The 19,993-nt window shown below is 41.0% G+C and overlaps 2 protein-coding genes across 19 annotated transcripts in view; one reads left to right on the forward strand and one right to left on the reverse strand.

The window, feature by feature from the left end:
- TPR (translocated promoter region, nuclear basket protein) overlaps window positions 1–2,710 on the forward strand; it is a 38,319-nt gene extending 35,609 nt beyond the window's left edge. For all 3 annotated transcript variants that reach the window (XM_030455697.1, XM_030455698.1, XM_030455699.1), the window contains exons 47-51: window positions 150–245; window positions 446–602; window positions 1,363–1,481; window positions 2,004–2,102; window positions 2,495–2,710. In XM_030455697.1, the coding sequence (XP_030311557.1) occupies window positions 150–245; window positions 446–602; window positions 1,363–1,481; window positions 2,004–2,102; window positions 2,495–2,550 (527 nt within the window). In that variant the 3' untranslated portion in view covers window positions 2,551–2,710. The remainder of the gene's footprint in view (window positions 1–149; window positions 246–445; window positions 603–1,362; window positions 1,482–2,003; window positions 2,103–2,494) is intronic.
- On the reverse strand, window positions 1,848–19,499 carry PRG4 (proteoglycan 4). Of its 16 annotated transcripts, none has more exons than XM_030455710.1 (12): window positions 19,434–19,499; window positions 18,666–18,764; window positions 13,910–14,029; window positions 11,541–11,642; window positions 9,500–9,848; window positions 7,521–9,337; window positions 6,466–6,552; window positions 6,149–6,288; window positions 5,159–5,315; window positions 4,184–4,363; window positions 3,848–3,973; window positions 1,848–2,852 (listed from the first exon to the last, which is right to left on the reverse strand). In XM_030455710.1, the coding sequence occupies exons 2-12, from the start codon at window positions 18,760–18,762 to the stop codon at window positions 2,749–2,751; spliced, it is 3,279 nt and encodes a 1,092-aa protein (XP_030311570.1). In that variant the 5' UTR covers window positions 18,763–18,764; window positions 19,434–19,499; the 3' UTR covers window positions 1,848–2,748. The 16 variants fall into 16 exon arrangements, with proteins under 16 accessions (XP_030311570.1, XP_030311561.1, XP_030311567.1 ...); XM_030455701.1 differs by having other exon boundaries at window positions 7,521–9,447; window positions 9,487–9,848; XM_030455707.1 differs by having other exon boundaries at window positions 7,521–8,886; window positions 9,028–9,848.
- Window positions 19,500–19,993: the final 494 nt, after the last annotated feature.

The raw sequence follows: 19,993 nt of genomic DNA on the forward strand, positions 1-19,993 counted from the left end.
TGCAGTAAGTCAAAACAACTTAAACCAAAAAAAATCTCCACACTTGAAGTACAAATTACTGGATTTCAATACGTGTTTAGAGAGAAGACAGCAATTAATCTGTTTTTGTAGCTGGCTATTTCAGTTGTCACTGAAACTTCATGTTGCAGGCTTAGGAATGTATGAAACTCCACTATTCCTTGCTCATGAGGAAGAATCAGGGGGTCGTAGTGTTCCAACAACACCATTACAAGTAGCAGCACCAGGTAAGTGGCAAGAAATTTGCAGGCTTAAGTAAAAACTGCAAACCTTGACTTTAGGGAAAAGAATTAGATTGTTGTCACAGTGCTTATTGCTGACAACTGAGTATTCCAGTAGCCCTTTCCCTGAGATGCCTAAGATTTCCATAGATTTTCTGTAGGAAATTCAAACTAACTCTGTTTATTAAACTGCCTTCCCTGAACAGTGACAGTTTTTACTGAGAGTGCCTCAGCTGATGCTTCAGAGCATGCCTCACAGTCTGTTCCAATGGTGACCACATCCACTGGGAATCTGTCAACCACTACAGAGGCTGGAGCTGGTGATGATGGGGATGAAGTTTTTGCAGAGGCAGAATCTGAAGGGTAATCTGTGACTCCTTTGGTTGACTAAGACTTGATGTCATGTTAGTCTTAATGATTTATTTCCATCCCAGTGTGCCTGTGATTTATTTTCAGTTTAACCTGCTCTGGTAGGAAGGACAGCTCATACAGGGTTTAGTAATTTTATGAAGGAATACAGGAAGACTTTTTCATCTAAAATCAGAGATTTTCTTCTGATTTTCTCCTGATTTAACATAGCTAATATAAATCAGCCAAAAAGAGATTTTTGTATTTTTTTTCAGAATGTAAAGGCCTCTGTAATAGTCAAATACTGATGGCAAAGGCCCCTCTTTGAAGGACTGGAGTTGGCAGAATAAAGGCAGGAGCATTCCTGTTTGCTAATACAGGAATGTAGGTATTGCACCAATGATACTGAGGAGTAACTAGTCAGTGGTAGTCCCTCCATCCCTCCCCATTACACCACAATCATGTTACTTTGTGTAGTTACTCCTAGTTAACAGCTCCTGCAACCTTCTCAGAAAGACAGTATGTTGGATATGGATCTGGCACTGGGCTGCCTATCAAGGAAATTACATCGTGTTTTTTTTCTAAAAGCTAAATTAATCTCTTGTGATTGGAGCAGGGACAAAATGGGATAAAACCTGCAAAACTTCTTATGGAGAGACATTTGCAGAGAAGTCTCTGCCCCAAGATTATGCTGCTTTTTTATTTTTCCCCCACTAAGATTTTTGACACTATGTAAACACACTCATATGTTTTTCTCCCCCTCCATCTCTTCTAGAATTACTTCAGAAGCAGGCCTGGAAATTGATAGCCAGCAAGAAGAAGAAGCTGTTCAAGCATCTGATGAGTCAGATCTTCCTTCAACTAGTCAAGACCCTCCTTCTAGTTCATCTGCAGGTATGGGTCCATAGCTGGAAACAGTGGTTTCATACCAGTTCATGAAGTGTGGGAACTTTTTTTGAGCAGCATCACGGGCTGCTAATAGCCAAGAAACACAAGATAAGGAAGAGCTCTTAGAGGAAGGTCACATTTTGATGTCTACAGTCTTAATGGCAAACAGTTTTTACTTGAGTTGCAGTAACTAGATGCCAGAGGGAAAATAATGCTTCAAAGAACAAAAGATCCTATGGTGATTCTCTCCACCATCCATCTTATGTTTGATGTTTTCCATTCAATCAAATCCTCATAGGACCAGTAAGTCAATCACTGAGTTTCCAATTTACCACCTAGCACAGGGGATGAAAAAACTCCCAAACTTTCTTATTTCGAGGCTTTTATTTGTATCAGAGGTCAATGAAAATAAGGCTGCACCTTCATATTTTAAAGTAAATTCAGGAGTATAAGGCATGTGAAATCCTGTAAATGTGAGAAACTGTACCATACACAAACATTCTTTCCTGCATTTTCACCCCTCCACAGACACAAGCAGCAATCAGCCGAAGCCCTTCCGACGTGTCAGGCTTCAGCCACCAACACTAAGAACTGGTGTTCGTGGTCGTCAGTTCAACAGACAGAGGGGTGAGTGTTTGTGGCTGCTCATATTCAGATTCTTTAAAAAAAACATGGTTACAGTACTTTCTTCCTGGGGGGAAGTATATGAAGCAGTACTTCATACACTGTGCTTGCGTGTCAGATGTAAAATAATGCAGCATCCCTGCCCAAACTTTTATGTCTGTTAGCCCAGAAGCTCTGGAGTTCTGGTTTAGTGTGTATCTGAGAACTCTGCAGACAGGCAAACTTTCTTCTTCAGTGGCACTTGACTCTTACCAGTGGAGGGAGTAAAGTGCAGTTAGATATTAAGCTTTTCTAAGTTTTAAAAGAACAAAAATCCTTTAGTTTAAATCAGTTTCCCACTTGGTAGGTAGGGATTCCTGCTCTTATCTCACTGTTTGTTTTCTTTCCCAATACAGGTGTAACTCATGCAATGGGAGGCAGAGGAGGCCTGAACAGAGGAAATATTAGTTAAATGATCTGTAAAGTCATTACAGCTGTGTATACTAAAGTGCCAGTTTGCCTGTGGTTGCATTAGTGTCATGAAGCCAGAGCTTAAAGCAGCATTTTATACTTAGATTTGTGTGCAAACATTTCAATGTCTTTTATTAATAAAATTAGACAAAATGTCAACATTCAAATGGCATCTTCTTTTAAAATCCTCTGCTGTGAATCACTTGGTAGGACAGTTGTACCAGTCTTTGGATACAGTCTTTCCTGTCAGAGCAGTAACAGGTCTTGCTATTCTTTTGCCAACATCCAAGCTGTAGTACCGATCTGAAATGAAGAGAGGTCAGAATTAAATTCCAGACTCTACATTTAGTACATGGAAAGGATCTTGAAGTTAAACCCTTCCTCTTAGTTTGATTTAGGCATGAAGAACTGATTTTTTTCATTCCCCATGTATTTGTGGAGTTGAGAGGCTTTATTCTCTACATGTCCTTGCATGTATTTAGCTAAGTTTTACTTACTGCTAATAGTTATATCTGTCCCAAAAATAAGGAGTAGAAAAGAATACTCTTAAACTGCTAGAATACAGAAATAGTCTTAAGAATGTGAAAATCAGACTAGTAAGTGCTTTTGTAGCACTTACTACAAAAGCAGGAGCTCTGGTCCCTGAGTATGAGCTGGTCTGTAAGGTTAGGAATTACATCATACTGGCAGACACTTCCTTTAGTATCTTCTGTTTGGATACAGGTAGTTCTTAGAGCTTTTTTTCTGATAATCCAGAAAATTCTGAAGAATGCTTTAACACGATCCTAGCTAGAGGGAAAGGATCTACCCAATCTGGAATCATAAATACTTTTTTCAAAAGAAGTAAAAAGATTCATGTGCCTCCCTTTTTCTTTTTGTCAAAAACATAGCTCCATGGAAGCCAGTGAAAAAAAACTACCAATGTGTTATCAGGCTCAAAGATTTAAATCTACTATTAGTATAATTCTGCATTTAAGCATCAGGATTTTTGTCACTTTATAAGCCTGAACTCTTATGGCAGTGCATTCCACAACTGGCTAGTTTGAATCATTGTACCTTGTTGCTGCTAGTTGTCCTGTAACTCTTGATTTCATTTTTTTTTTATTTTTATAAAGAAACATCTTTCTATTACAGGCAACGTTTTAATTTTCAGACTTTTTAGTACTGCTTAAAACGAGTCTTGCAGAACCACAAGCAGAAACTGAAGCTTTGGAAAGCTGAGAGATCCACGAGCTTCTTTCTTTCCCATCCCCTAGTTTTTTTGAGACACGTAGTAGTTTGCATTAGCTTTAACTTACTGTAAGAGAAGGCATAGTAGTCATAGCCATCTGGCTTATTGTGGTTGGGTATTGATATAGTTGAATGAATGACTTTTGGGAGCCCTCTCCAGTAGGCAGTCGTTTTGATTTCCTTGCGCAACATTCCTGCAAGCAAAAGAAAACCGAAGTCAGGAGATGTCACAGTGTGTCTGCTCTATGCTGGCATTTGCTTGTGTGGTCTACAGCAAGCCAGGTCTTTTGGATTACAACATTTAAAAAGTACTATATTAAAAAAAAAAAAGAAACAATGTTGTGTTTCACAGGCTACTAAGATTAAAATGATTGTATAAAAGAAACTTAATAAACATAAGTTACCAGATGGATGTGGGTTGATTCTAACGCTCTGAATAACTGTTGGGTTTCTCACTGCACGTTGGAAGCGTCTCCTTATTACAAGCCTTGGGACATAAGCTGGGTATCTGACTGTCACCCGGGTCCTCCTTTGACACTTCTTGGCTGGTTCTTGTCTGTACACATACTGCTGCATGTTGCCATCTAAAACAAATGTTGGTTCATTTGGTTAAAACAAACAAAAACCCATAAAACCCCCACCAAGCCACCAGCTACATCAGAAAGGAAGAGGTCACTGCTACCTGTATTACACACAGGAAACCAGTAGCATTTTAATACATGTACAGCTGTGGCAGCCTTATATCTGTGCCTACATTTTGAGATTAAAAAAGCCTTGCTTTCTAAATCCAACATGTCCTTACAGCAGCAGACTATACTCTTATAGTTACTACAGTAAGTACAATTCCAGGGGAGCTGCTGCATTTGCTGCCTATGCTCCATGCCAGGGTGAGGGTAAGACCCATGTTGTAGCCTGCATGGGAGGAGGGCTAACATCCACAAAAGGAATTTGCATTTTGTTAACCTCTGCTTTTTAAATTCAAATAATTCTTGTGTACATTGTTCATGTAGGATAAGGAATTTGCATTCATTTAAAACATGAAATTAAAGATAAAGACACTTACATACATAATTATTAACCGGTAGGAGTAAAGCCTTCCCTTCTATAACTTGAGTCTAAAACAGTTTTGCCACCAGATAAAAGTTACTTTAATGTTACTTTAAGGGTTATATCCCTTAAGGTTCTGCGTATTTTAAAACGTACTTAAAGATTTGTAAGTACTAATACAAATGTTTAAAGCTTCAGGCTATTTTTTGATCACTGGACATCACTTCTGTTTCTGTTTTTTAAAGAAGAGAGTCAAGAGAAAATGGTGATTTATCCCTAATTAAGGCAACTCAAGCACCCTTTGATTACCTGTGAACTGAAACACGACATACCTTTTTTGATAAAGTAAACAGATTCTGGTCTGTTGTTGTATCTTGCCACGGGAAGGGTTGCTACTATTTTCCCACTTATCCCTGCAAATCCATTTGCAAGAGGTTTGGGGTAGCCTTTATCCATAACACCATTAGTGAAACGCCAGTATAAGGGGCCCTAAGGATTTGAGAAAAAAAATAACTTTCAGGGAAGTCAGGTTTTGGTATCTGAGCCTCAACGCACACCTGAAGAATAATAACTAACATTTCAATAACTACATGGTAAAACTCAGGAAGCAGTCCTACCTCCATTAAAACCAGGAAAAAACAACTATTGCAGTTTCGTAAAATACCCTCTGCAGACTTTTAACACCACCTTTTAATACAGATGGAGTGTCTTCAAAATTAATTGTGAGCAGTTACTGAACAAAGCAGTTTACTTATTAAATCTCTACATTTTCACAGACAGAGAAAGCTGCCTGGATGATTAATTGGAAAATAACTGCATAATGAGGTTTTCACACTTCACTGTCATCTTTCAGGAAGAGAAATATTCAGGAACAAATTTAGGTCATGTTTAGGCAAAGGAAAGACATGATAAAATCCCTGTATTTTAAAGAGCTGGGTTTTTTTAAAGTGTTCCTGATGTAAATACCTCTTGGTTATCACTTACTCTGTCAGTGCTTTGCTTACCAGCCGATTACAAAGGGAAAAAAACAAACCAAACAAACAAAAACAACAACAACAAAAAACAACCTCAATACCTGAATTGAGTTTTTTCCATCTCTAGCCCGGGGTGAGGGATGTGGGCTTGAGAGGCGAGACACTACCGTGCCTTCACCCACGGAGTTTCCAACCCTCCGGGCTGTTTGAAAACACCTTTTTTTTCTACCAAACGAGCGACGCAGCCCCAGAGCTCTCCCCGGCTCCCTTTCTGCGGGGCTGTATTTCGGAACCGGCACCGTTTTTGAGCCGGGCTGCCCACAGGGGCCATGAGGTCGGGCTGCTCACCTTGATGAAGAAAGTTTTGCCGTCGCAGTTGCACCTGGAGAAGACGGCGTCGATGGGAGAGGGGATGCCCCAGCCGTCGCTGATGCGGCGGGGGTTGGTGGTTGGGGGGTTCCTGCCGTTCAGCAGCCAGTAGTAGTGACCTGAGGGACCGGAGGAGAAGAGGTCACCCGGGGGGTTAAACCCCCGGGAACATGGGGAACATGGCTCCCCTTCTCGCCCTCCTCCTTCCCGCCTTCGGGGCGCTGCTGAGGGGATGAGCCCCGGGCCCTGCAGCCGTGAGGAGGGTAAGGGAGAAGGAGGAAGGACAGGCTGCTTACCCCTGAAGACGGCCAAGGTGCCGTTCGGCAGGGCCACCATGCTGTCCGCCGGCTTCCCGTTGCACAGATCCTTCTCGTCGTTCACTGCAGTAAAACAGAGGGGCTGTGTTTGTGTGACATGAACACACAGCGCGTCACCTCCCCATGCACCCCGGACGCCATGGTCACCTCAGCCCTGCCCGAGGCTCTGTCCTCCAGGCCTCTGTAAGGGCTTTAATTATTCATTTGAGAGAGATGAAGGAAGGTTTTGGTCCTAGGGGTGCGAGACCAGTCGTGTAGCAGCCTGGTACAGTTTTACTGGAGTGCCCGCAAGTCAGAACCAGACCTATGGATGCATCCAGTGGTAAGTTCCTCCACTCCTTCATGCTCCAGATGGTTTGCCTGGTGTTCCTCTAACCTGCCCTAGGGAATTCACAGCCTCCTCATTTCTTAGAAAAGCATTTACGTCTACTTTCAGTACACATAAAGGAAGGATGAATTGGTTTTGGACAAAAATCCAAGTATTTTCTATCAATAAAAATTTTTTCCTCCAAAGTACCTACCAATATATGACCAGAAATAGTGTTCAAGAACTTGAAGGCTATAGCTGTGATTAAAGGCAGAGCACATGAAAAATGTGGCAAAAAGCACAAAAAGAAGACAAGACAAAGATTCTGTGTCTGTCTTGCATGACGTTTTTTGTATGTGACTATAAATGCCAGGTTGGGTGCCAGGAGCAGCAGTGGATATTCAGCCTGGCTCCCTAGAAATGTTTTCATGAGACTTAAACATTTATTTTCCTTGGCCTTTTTATGCTTGCATCTTCAAGAGCAGAAGCTTTTCAGCAGGACTAACTACTGAGAGAAGATCATGCTCTAAAGTACATGGAGAATTTCCATGCCCACGCAATTAAAAACTGAAATACCAGTTTCAGGATGCTGCCAGCTGCAGCAGCGTGGTGAGAAGTGACCACAGGGACAGGAGTGCCATGTTCTTCTTGCACCAGACAGAAAGGTCCTGCCTGTCCTTTACTCACAGGTTTTGGTGTGCCTTTGTACCTACTGAAATGCAGTTACCTTGTGTTGCTCCAGGTACAGCTGGGAAGTCCTCAGTCTCTGATGAAGGTTGGTTGTTTATCTCCGGCTCTTCTTTTACTGGCAGAGTGTCAGGGTCAGCTGGCTGAGGAACCTCCTGGAAATGTATAGTTGGCTTGGATGTCCCATTAGAAATTATAAACATTTCTTCTATTGTGTCTTTTTTCTCTCTTGTAGCAGTCTCTTTGGGTGCTGTACTTTCCTCTCCCTTATCAACACCAGGGGCCTCTTCAGGGGCATCTTCTACTGCTTTTTCAGGTGTGACACTAGTTTCTTTGATGGTGGTTACCTCTTTTTTACCATCTGCTGTTGGCTGTACAGCAACACAGATAGCACCCATGCTCTCTTTGGCTGCTGCTGTCACAGACGGCTTATTTTCTGTGGTTGTGTCTCTCTGAGTTGTTGTTACAACCTCATCAGGTTTAGGAGTTGAATCTATTTTGGCAGGTGTTGCCAGCACAGTGGGTTTGGGCACGGGAGTTGTAGCTGCTGTTGTTGTAGTTCCCACAGGGCTTTCTTCTTTTTTAGCTGTTGAGGTCTCTTCTGGTGTGGGAGCCTTCTCTTCTTCAGCTGTGGCTGCTTCATCTTCTGCAGGAGAGTCAGCAGCTGTGTCAGCCTCGGTGGCTGCAGCAGGGCCCATGTCCTCAGGGCTGGTGGGAGAGTCTGCCTTGGTTGTTGGTGCTTCTGGGGTGGTCTCTTCAGGTTTTGGGGTTGTGGGAGATTCAGCCTTGGTTGTTGGTGCTTCTGGGGTGTTGTCTTCAGGTTTTTGGGTGGTCTCTTCAGGTTTTGGGGTGGTGGGAGAGTCAGCCTTGGTTGTTGGTTCCTCTGGGGTGGTTTCTTCAGGTTTGGGGGTGGTGGGAGAGTCAGCCTTGGTTGTTGGTTCTTCTGGGGTGGTCTCTTCAGGTTTGGGGGTGGTCTCTTCAGGTTTTGGGGTGGTGGGAGATTCAGCCTCAGTTGTTGGTTCCTCTGGGGTGGTCTCATCAGGTTTTGGGGTGGTCTCTTCAGGCTTTGGGGTGGTGGGAGATTCAGCCTTGGTTGTTGGTTCTTCTGGGGTGGTCTCTTCAGGTTTGGGGGTTGTCTCTTCAGGCTTTGGGGTGGTGGGAGAGTCAGCCTCAGTTGTTGGTTCCTCTGGGGTGGTCTCTTCAGGTTTTGGGGTGGTTGGAGAGTCAGCCTCAGTTGTTGGTTCCTCTGGGGTGGTCTCTTCAGGTTTTGGGGTGGTCTCTTCAGGCTTTGGGGTGGTGGGAGAGTCAGCCTCAGTTGTTGGTTCCTCTGGGGTGGTCTCTTCAGGTTTTGGGGTGGTCTCTTCAGGCTTTGGGGTGGTGGGAGAGTCAGCCTCAGTTGTTGGTTCCTCTGGGGTGGTCTCTTCAGGTTTTGGGGTGGTGGGAGAGTCAGCCTCAGTTGTTGGTTCCTCTGGAGTGGTCTCTTCAGGTTTTGGGGTGGTCTCTTCAGATTTTGGGGTGGTGGGAGATTCAGCCTCAGTTGTTGGTTCTTCTGGGGTGGTCTCTTCAGGTTTTGGGGTGGTCTCTTCAGGTTTTGGGGTGGTGGGAGAGTCAGCCTCAGTTGTTGGTTCCTCTGGAGTGGTCTCTTCAGGTTTTGGGGTGGTCTCTTCAGGTTTTGGGGTGGTCTCTTCAGGTTTTGGGGTAGTGGGAGATTCAGCCTCAGTTGTTGGTTCCTCTGGGGTGGTCTCTTCAGGTTTTGGGGTGGTCTCTTCAGGCTTTGGGGTGGTGGGAGATTCAGCCTCAGTTGTTGGTTCCTCTGGGGTGGTCTCTTCAGGTTTTGGGGTAGTCTCTTCAGGTTTTTGGGTGGTCTCTTCAGGTTTTGGGGTGGTGGGAGATTCAGCCTCAGTTGTTGGTTCCTCTGGGGTGGTCTCTTCAGGTTTTGGGGTGGTCTCTTCAGGTTTTGGGGTGGTGGGAGAGTCAGCCTCAGTTGTTGGTTCCTCTGGGGTGGTCTCTTCAGGTTTTGGGGTGGTGGGAGAGTCCGCCTCAGTTGCTGGTTCCTCTGTGGCCTCTGGGGTGGTGTCTTCAGGTTTGGGAGTGGGAGAGTCTGCCTCTGTCACTGGTTCCTCTGTGGCCTCTGGGGTTGTGTCTTCAGGTTTTGAGGGAGTGGGAGACTCTGCCTCTGTCACTGGTTCCTCTGTGACCTCTGGGGTCGTATCTTCTACTTTAGGGGTGGTGGGAAGGTCTTCCTTGGTTGTTGGTTTCTCTGTGGCCTCTGGGGTTGTGTCTTCAGGTTTGGGGGTGGTGGGAGAGTCTGCTTTGGTTGTTGTTGCCACTGTTGTCGCAGGGGTCTCTGTCTGAGCTGTAGTGGTCTCTATGGATGTATGAAATTACACTTATTTAGCTTTAAAGTATTTGAAACATTTATTTAAACTGGAAAAAAATTGTTAGTTGTTAATCAAGTTAAGTTGTTAAATGCCAGTTTATGGACTTAGGTAACTGTCAGAAGATGCATAATTTAGAAGAGCCAGACTGACCTGGGCTAAATGGGAACTCCTGCATGGGTCTCTGCAGCAGCTTCCCTAAGTTCTGAGCAATCCTTTCAAGTAACCTGTTGCAACTGCAAGTGCAGCATGGCACAAATTTTAGTTTGGTGTTGGTGTGTGAGGCTGCCTGGTGATTCCCTCCCTGGTCATGGCAGGGGAACCAGGCTATAAACCACAGCCTTTCCAGAGGGGCATTTCCTTTCTCTGTTATTTGTTCCTCTGGCCTTAATGATAGCATGGCCTGCACCCATCACCTGGATTTTCATGAGAATTAGGGAAATACTTTCTGAGTCCAGACACCTGAATGCATCTCCTGCTGTATCTATATATTGGGTGTTTTTCCTCTTTGGGATCTACAGCTACAGCTCTCTTCATGTGTATCTGTAGTTCCACTGACTAAAGTACAATTGTTAGCACAATGTATTCAGCAAAAGCTAACAGTAGATGTTTCTGAGTTTAAGTCTCTCATTGTTATCTCTGTGATGTTTTGCAGCTCAGTTCTGTTTTCACCCTGTGTTTTTTGATATGATTCCTGCTCCTGGCTGCCTACCATTACAGCTGAACTAGCATTCATTCCTTGAAAACCTGAAAAAAACCCCCAACTTCAGCTTCATGGGGTTTGGGGCTCTTGGTGTTCAGCTTTTGAGCAGATCTGAAAAGATCTGAGCTGTTCCTGGTGGTCATGGCCACTGGTGCAGTGCCTCTCCCAGCTGACTGGAAGAACTTAAAACACTGCAGGGTAAGAAACAATCTCTGTGTAAATGTATTGTAGGAATACACCCGAGGTGTCTGAAATACCATCAGCCAAGAGGAACCCTGTTAATGGTTATTTGAGTTTCCTTAATCTTGTTTCATTTGATCTGCTCTATTGATTTTTGCCATATGCAATTGTTACAGCATAAAGGTGGATATAATATGTAAAATTAAAATGTTTACATGTAAGGATTAAAATATGGGCCACAACTGACTTGTAGTCTCATTTTGTACTTCAGATTTCAAGGTCAAACTGTTCTCCCAAGTTATCATTTAAAAAGCTGGAACAGAACATCAAAACACAGGAAAGCAACATGTTTTCCATTCAGAAAAAATGAATTATATGTGTTTTCTGAATCTGTGAGGTCTGGCTTGATTAAAGCCAGAGAAACCTGCTGAGAGACCTTTCTGTCCCTGTCCTGTCAATTCATCCCTGTCCCAAAACACAACACCCTTCTTGTTCCAGCCATGAACTTGGTCCAGAATTGCCAATATTTTGTCAGTTCAATGTATTTTTGGAAGCTGTGTGTGAAAATCCAATAGAGCCACAGAAGACATCACCACAGTCCAGCATCTGTGTTGAGTGAGCTCTCCAAAGGCAGCATCCAGAGGTCTAGGTGAGGTAATTAGTTTATAAACCCAGCTGATCCAAGCTTGGTAACTGTCTGGTAATGTCTCACATTGCCTTTCTATTTCCAGAGCAGGAAAATGGTTTTTAATGTTCCTTTAGGTAACACCCATCCTGTTTCATTCATGCTCTTTCCTACCTTCCATAACTTCATTGGGCTGTGTTACTTCCTCTGGCTTCTCTTCCTCATTTTTTGGTGGTTTGGTTGGTGGAGGAGTCTCAGCTGCCTTTTCTTCATGAGCTGAAAGAAACAAAATAATCTGTTAAAGGGAGCATTTTACTTTATAGGTGCTTGGTGTCAACTGTATAAGAAAACAAAATACAAAATTTCAGTGACCATCCTCTGTATAAATCCAAGTTTCTTCCTATCTAGATAGGATTCTTTAAAGTATTATTAAGGAGAAAAATATCAGAAATACCCTTTGGATCCTTAAGTGTTAAATCAGAAACAAGAGAAATGCTAACATGGATTTTAAGGCTGGAAAAAGGAATTCTAAACGGAGCTCTGCATTCTGAAAATTTGTTGCATTTTTTAATGTCAGGGTTTTTTTGTTTGTTTGTTTGTTTATTTTTTTGACTACAGATGTCTTGGGGCTAACTCATGTTAGTTTATCTCTGAGAACTACCACATTAGCCAAGGATTTACTGGTGTCATTGTATTTGTTCAGCCATGGGACAATTCCACATATGAGCGACCAATTCCCAGAGACATCTCAAAAAAAGTTGTTTCCTTAAAAGAGACAGAAGCTACAAATTCCATGTTTACACAGACCAAAGAAACACCACAAGGTGTAAGTATTAAGCTAACTTCTAGCAGGTCAAGTTTTAGGAGAAACTGGATGTTAGTGTTCAGATTTTTCAGCTCTGGAGGTTGCATGGAATTTCACTTGCATCCAAGAAGAGACAGAAAATACTTATTAATTCATTGTTGGATTAAATTGTATAGCAAGAATTGAGACCCCCTCTTCCCACTGGTGTGGCCTTGTAGAAGGATATTGTTAGTTGTGAAAAAAGTGTGATAGAGCTCAGGGCACCTGCAGGATCTTTTTTGATCCAACTAAATGTGTAATCAGCTTTAAAGAAAGGATTTGTACTCATGCCTCCTAAGGTGATGGCCTTAGGATCAAAGGATTTACTTTCATAGCAGGCAAGGTTGGGTGTTGGACTCTATGATGAAGATTTTCTTGACAAAGAGAAATAGGATTAAATCAGTTGAATCAAGATTTAATCAGGATTAAATGAGTCAGTGGGGGAGGGGGGAATGTATGATCAGTCTGTGTGTGTGTTCAGGGGATACAGGGCTTCTGGAGAGGAGGAAATATGGACATTGGAGACTTGGTCCCACTGTGCAGAACAAAGCATTCAGAAGATGTAGAAAACAAAATGAAATTTCATTGTTTGGCCTTAAGTTATTACACTTTTTTAAGGTTTGAAAGGTATCTCAGTTACTCACACATATCAAAACTACTTAGTATTAAATATTGAGTACAGTGGTAGGCTAGGCTTTGGGGATTTTTCATAGGTTTTGACACAAATTCATAGCAAAATTAACTAAAATACTAGAAGAGACTCTAAGATTATGAGCAGTTGGTTAACTTTTCTTTATATTTGAACTGAAGAACAAGTGAACCAGCTGTCATTTGTGAGTATTCATGGGTGTGCCTCTAGCAGGCAAAGGGAACTGCATCAAGGGAAGCAAATTCACCTCTAGACACTTCTAAGACACATACCCCCTCCTTCTAGGCATCCAGTCAAAAAATGGTGAATACAGAATGTATTTCAGTATAAATTACTGTGCAACAGAAACCCAAGCTGCTATACCAGCACTTGGGGACTGGGAGTGGTTGGTAAAGGGAATCAAATGATAATCCAGAGCTCTCTGGTTTGTTAAGTTGCTCATTTTGGAACTTGGCTGCTTTGGGGGCTGTCTGCTCTGTAAATGCAGCAGCCTGGTGCCAAGCCACGTTTGCCAAGTGTGTTCACAGAAATGAATTTCGGGCCATAAGTAGCAGAAAGTTGAAGGACATGATGAGATTAAACACACTCTGTTGGTGTTTCCTAGACTAGGATGCAATTGCTGGTGTCTTCAAAGCTACATGAAGTGAAACTGCTCCTCCAGTACAACTTCAGTCCTTGACTTCCACCACTGATGTAGCTTCAGAAATGTGAGTGGCAGTGCATGTACCTTACACATATTATTCTGGGGGATGGTTCTAGTAGTACATCAGAGTATGGCTACTGCCAAAAGAGGCTAAAATAAAGTAAAACTTTACCCTCAGAAGCCATCTTGATGATGGCTTCCAGTGTACACATATGTAAAGTTTTAACGTTTGAACAAATGGCCGTTTTGCTTTTTTAATTACTTTTGCTATTTGTTTTGGAATGTTGTTCAGTAGCTAATTTCCTGTCAGCTTCTGCGAAGCCTGCAGAGTTAATGCTTTGTGACAACACAAAGCATCTTTGTTGAAACATCTCTATGAAAAGTGTCACGGTAAAGAGATTTCTTACCTTCTTTACACTCTTTGGCGTAGTCTGGGCAACATTTGCCGTAGCGCTCGCAGTCTGCATCACAGTCACACTCCCTTCCTCTTTCAAAGGCTTCAAAGCAACGTCCTTTGCAGGAGAGTGCTGCATGAGGCAGAAGAAGGGAGTCAGTGTTTTTTTGCTAGCTCCCATTTAATGCTGGGACCTTTCTACAGTGAAGTCATTTGCTTAAGCTGATGCAAAGAACAACTTTGTGAAATTCAGGTGGTTATTCTGGTTTGATCCAGAACTCGCTCGTGTAACTGATCAGGCTGTACAACCAGAACTGCCCTTTGCCATGGCATTGTATTGAGACCATTTAGAATTTACAGAGGAATAAAATGTGACCTCAGAGTTCACTTTAGCTAGGTCCCATCATAGAAGTTTTCCTTTTCCCTAATCAAGTAGCAGTTATCTCAGAAATAGTATACAAAGTGTGGGTTGGGCTTTCAAAAAAGGTGTTTGCCAGGGCACCACTTTGCATCAAGAGTGATGTGTCTACCAGAGCATTTCTGAAAAATAATTTGCCTAAATAGATCATGACCAAGTGTAGCTGGTGTCTGAGCAAACTCTGCACCTTACTTGTGTGAATGAGTTAATGGAGTTACATAAAGTGACCATTAAGAAACATTATCCCAGTCTATTTAATACAGTTCTTACATTCTTAGTACTATAGGAGTATTTACCATATTTTGATATGATAACCATATTTTAGAATTAATTTTATAATTAATAACATATTTTATTATTAATAACCATATGCTTAATCATTCATTATTTGTTAAATTCTGATAACTTCAGCCACTACAATACCTCTGTTTCATATTAAATAACTAAATTATTTTGGAAAGCACGTACACAGCTATTACAGACTTCAATGTAGAAGACTACAGATGTACAGACTTCAGTACAGACTGTATTTTGGAAAGACAAAATTTGACCCTGAACATTTACATGACATTACAGTCTAATATTTATTAGCATACAGTTGTATCTTTGATAGGTACTTTGTTAACTCTTATAGTGAAATCATTATGTTAGGCCTGAAATGGGTATTTTCTGAGGATGCTTAGCATGTCACAGAGCTGCAACAACAATTAATTATCACTTGTTATTTCCAGAATTTACCATATGTTCTGTTATTATTGCCCTGTATCTTTTCTGTAGGTAAGTCTCTACTAAAGTCATTGTCTTTGTGGCATATGGAGCATAAAACAAAATTTTACAGTTAAATCACAATCTAACAAAATTAGGTCCACTGTACAGGCAGGTTCAGTGTAACTAAGGAGTGAGTCTGTTGATGCCAGAGGATTCATGCCATGTGCCTAGGTGTTTTTATTTTATAACATTAGGGCAGTTTTTATTCATAAGCAATGTCTGACATTCCTCTGATGTACTCAGCACTGATCACACACAAAATTGGGCAGACTGCATGTGTCCTGTAGGGAAGGTGCCTGCTGTGCTTGCCTGAGTTCAGTGATGGAGGCTTCCTCTAGCCTTAAACTTTTCCTTCAGATGCTAGGTAGATCCTAGAACAACTTGAGAATCTGGCCCACAATAAATAAATAGCCTACAGTGATAAAGTGCCTAAATACGTACTTTCAGTTGTGAAAAATGCTGATGTCCCCTTGCAAAGTGGAATCAGGGCAACTGGAGTGCAAGGTTTGCAGTGTGCGTGGCAGAATTAGCATTTTGGAGAGTTCTGTGTCTGAATTTGGAGCAACACTCAGCCTATATTGCCAAATCAAAACAGCCTTACAATACACCTGTAATCTTATGAGAACTGATGTTCTTCTGCACTGGTGATTCATAAGAAAATATTTTTAAACTCTCAATAAAACAGTTTGAAATACCCGCAATTACTTACAGTATACAGTTTTACCTATAAATAAAAATAAAGCATATGATAATACTCATCCAGCCATCCCTTCCACCAAACTCTGGACATCTCTGGACGTGGCTCTGATCCAGAGTAAATTTTTATCCATGGAAGGGACACCCTCAGACTTTGGATTAGACCTTACAGCCTCCAGACTTTCTAAATATGAGTTGAAGTCTTCTAAAATTTTTTCCTCAGCTGGAAAATGCTGAGCTTGCTTTTACCTTTTTTGTGTGTTTTGTTTTGTTTTGGTTTTGTGTAAGAGACAAACAGACAGTACAAATGCACAAGGGAGAAGAAAAAAAAAGAAAACATTAGGTGACCTGTCCCTCCCCCTTCTTGCCAAGCTCTGCTCTTCAGAAAAGCAGAATCCTCTCAGTCAGAACCTGTGGGTACCCACTTTTCTTTGAATGGCTGGGGAAAAGCTATCTCTGAGTTTTTGAGAGGGAGTCATACATGTGTGAGAGAACAAGGACACAGTGGATTAAGAGACATTTAAGCATTCAGAGGAGAGACACTGGTGTGGTAAGGAGCTGGAACAAATGGAGGGGAGGTCTTGCTGATAGAACTGGCTGTGTTTGGGAACTTACCCACTGTGCAGACTTTGTAGAAGTCAGGGCAGCACTCCGTGTAGTGATGACAGTTAAAATCACAGTGGCAGACATGCTCTCTAGAAAACCCTTCCCCACATCTCCCTGTACAACTTGGTAAATCTAAAATCACACAACACTGGTGTAAACATTGCCAAACTGAAACAGGGTGTAAGGAAATGCTGAATGGCAAAGCAGTCAGATGGTTGCTTGGAGCCAGGACCAGCAGCAGGACCTCAGGTTAGAGGCTTATTTATCCTGTCTCTCCTGAAGATTAATGAATCCCTGCAGGGTGGTTCAGTAATACAACCACAACAGTTCTGGCATCCAGGCTAGCACATGCAGATTTATCTTAAGCAGTGAATCAGCCAGGCACTGTGTTGTTTTTTGCAGCCATATTCTCCATCTAGTTTCACCCTGTGTTTGGTTACAGATGTAAGCCTGTACCATTTTACCTAAAGAGACCTTTGCTGTTCATAAGGTTCTACATAATAACAAAGTAAAATCAGTTTTGCTTGCAAACTGGTGAGCACTGCCATAATAAATACAGGTCCTCAGAGCCATTTTTATTGGCAGGTTTTAAAACCTGCCTGTCCTTTTTTATTTTCTTCCCTGAGGTCAGAGAGGAATTTGGGATCAGCTCTGAGGTTAGGAACAGATGGGATCTAGTCCTCAGAAAAGCTCATCCCTCAGTGGCTTTCCTGCTTTGGTGCTGCAGTGTTAGTGGATGCTTGGTGATGGTAAATGGTGCAGGTTACCCATGGTAAGCAAGACATCAGTAGCTCTGCCTTCAAACTACACCCACTCAAGCTTGGCAGCCATTTGGTACCTTCTACTGCCAGGTCAGATATTCACCCTGGAACAACTCCCCTTCCTATGCAAAAATCTCTACAAACGTAACCCACTAACAGCTTCTTCTGGGAATGTAACATGCAGGACCACAAGGGAAGCGCCCCTAAATACAAACAAAGAAGCTGAACAATCAGCAAGCTAAAACAGAGTTAAGATAATCAGCTGAAACATTGAGGAACAACATGAAAATAACAAGAAATAACATACAACACAACACCAAAGACAATTTCTAACAGTACACACTCACATATGTGTGTGTGTGTGTATGAAGGAAGACTATTATTATTTTTTTATATATATTTTATGTATATAACAATTTTATATATTTCAGTTTTTCAGCAGCTAGGTATCAGGTTTCTGTCTTTACAAATAATTAATCAGGACTAGGTAATAAGTGGGGAATTTAATGGATTTAAGTTAACAAGATGAGAAGAGAAGGTAATTCTCCTTTATCTGCCCAAAATATTGCACCCTTCTTCCCTTACTGATGTAAAATACAGATAGGTCTAAAAAAGTAATACTTTTTCATTCATTTATTTGTTTTAAGTTTATGACTTGTAAGTTAGGAAGTTACTTCTGAGGAAAATAACCTATATGGTTCTAGTGAGTGTTGGCAAGAGTCTTGATTTTTTTCTGAAAATAGTAGGAAGGCTCCCATCAACTCCAGAGGGTACAGACTTGGACTGCTCTACCCTGCAGGTCATATCTGACATCTGCTGTGCCCTGATGAGCTGCTCAGATACTAAAATCTTATGTTTTCTACTATTAAGTAAAAAAAAATATTGTCTGCCAGCAAGTAATAATACAATGTTATTACTATAACAACAAATAGCCATTCAAGAACTGTAGCAGCACAGGACTTGCCAGGCTGCAGGTTCATCTGTTTCTCCATAATGTTGCTTATTTAGTTAGAAATTACAGAGCTTTGAAAGCAAATAAAAATCTCTATTATTAGTCAAGTAATTGGCAAAATTGGCCTTGGTGGTGGTAACAGTAATGCACTTAATGGCAAAGCACTTAGCTGTATAGAGATAATCCTTTCCCTTAGCCTGTTGTATATTTCTAACCAAATTATGTGGATATTGTAATTGTAGTTTCTTCCCTGAGTCATACTACAAGTCACTTGGGCTAAATATTTCAATCTGAGGGCAGCAGGATCTCTAGAGCATGTCTATGGCAAACAAACTAAGTTTACACCCATTTTTCATTATATTTATGTTATTCCTCAAAAGAAGAGGATCATTATGTACCAAAATATATCTATGAAAATATTCAGTGATTATAAAACTGAATCATGACGCTTACGTGAATAAATCCAAAGTTCTAGAACTTAATATTTTTATGAAGATGCATTTGAAACATTTTTAGTATTTGTCAGATAGCCTAGATACCCTCCCTTCAACTTTGTATTTTACAGTACCTTGAGAAGATACTTCTTGAATCAAGGACAGTGAAAGGATCACCAGGGATACAGAAAGTATGTTCCAAATGATCATTACTTTCAGGTACGACATCATTCCTGGGAAGAAATAATCTCACATCACTACATGCAGTTCAGTTAATCAGCTCATAATTTGTTTTTAACAACGCAGTGCATATCTGTAATACTAGTTTCATAAAAGCATGAAATCATACTACAATTATTCAAGGACAAATTTATGTTTTAGAATTACTCTATAAATTCTCTCTTGATTATTACTAAATTAGCTGTTAAATTTTGAAGTAAGACTGGGAAAATTAATTAATAAGATTAAGAAATCTTAAGAAATATCACACCTTAAGAAAATAACACATCTTAAGAAATAAGATTTCTTATGATTAATTATTAAGAAATCTTTATTAAGAATAAATTTTTGCAGTATTCTGTTACTTGAAAACTACAGCCACAATCTTCTTTTACTGTGGATCCACTTCAGTATAACAGCTCTAAGGTTATAGTACTGGTAAATATAAAAGTAAATTTTAAAAATAGACAACTTCAAAACACTAGTTATTAAGCAGTATAATATAAATCATAATATATCATCAGAATATTAATGTTTAAATACATCAAATGGAAACATAGAATAAAAGTAAAACTTTCAAAAGGAAAAGTCTGGCTTTTCTGTTCCAGATCATAATATTCCTTTTGAAGAAGAGCACTTGGATCAAAACACTCAGAGCAGAGAAAGAGAGGCAGCACACTTACCTAACAAAGAGGATGACTGCTCTTCGTGGTCCTTCAGATGTCTTATATATTGCTTTGTAAATAGGTGGAGGTTAACTAATGAGCTTGTTAACCAAAGCCTCCAATGACAGCTCATGACAGCAAAGTTTCCACATGAGCTGGAAGAGGGCCCAGATGACCAGACTAACGCAACATCTGGAAAATACTCCCATTAAGAAAAATGATTACAGAAAAAATCTAAATAGGGACTTACTAGTCAAAACACATTTTGATTTCTGAGGGAGATGTACAAATTGTCCTGAATGCATCTGGAAGGCATTAGATGTTGCACAGCAATAAAAAAATCATTAAAGGCGAACGTTGAGTATATTTTCTTTGCTGTCAAATGTAGCTTAGGTATTATCTGCTACTGATAGTGTATCTTCTCCAGAAAGTTTTGAGATATAATTCATTCAGTTGTAAGTAATTCCCCAGTTCTGCACCAAGTATTTTTTTTCCTTGTCTTGTCAATACTCCTTTTTCTTTTCAAGTACTTTCTTCTTACAGTTTTGGCTGAACTGAATGGGAATTTTGCCAAGGTA

This window comes from Calypte anna, chromosome 8, assembly GCF_003957555.1.
Source record: "Calypte anna isolate BGI_N300 chromosome 8, bCalAnn1_v1.p, whole genome shotgun sequence".
In the NCBI taxonomy this organism is placed as follows: domain Eukaryota; kingdom Metazoa; phylum Chordata; class Aves; order Apodiformes; family Trochilidae; genus Calypte; species Calypte anna.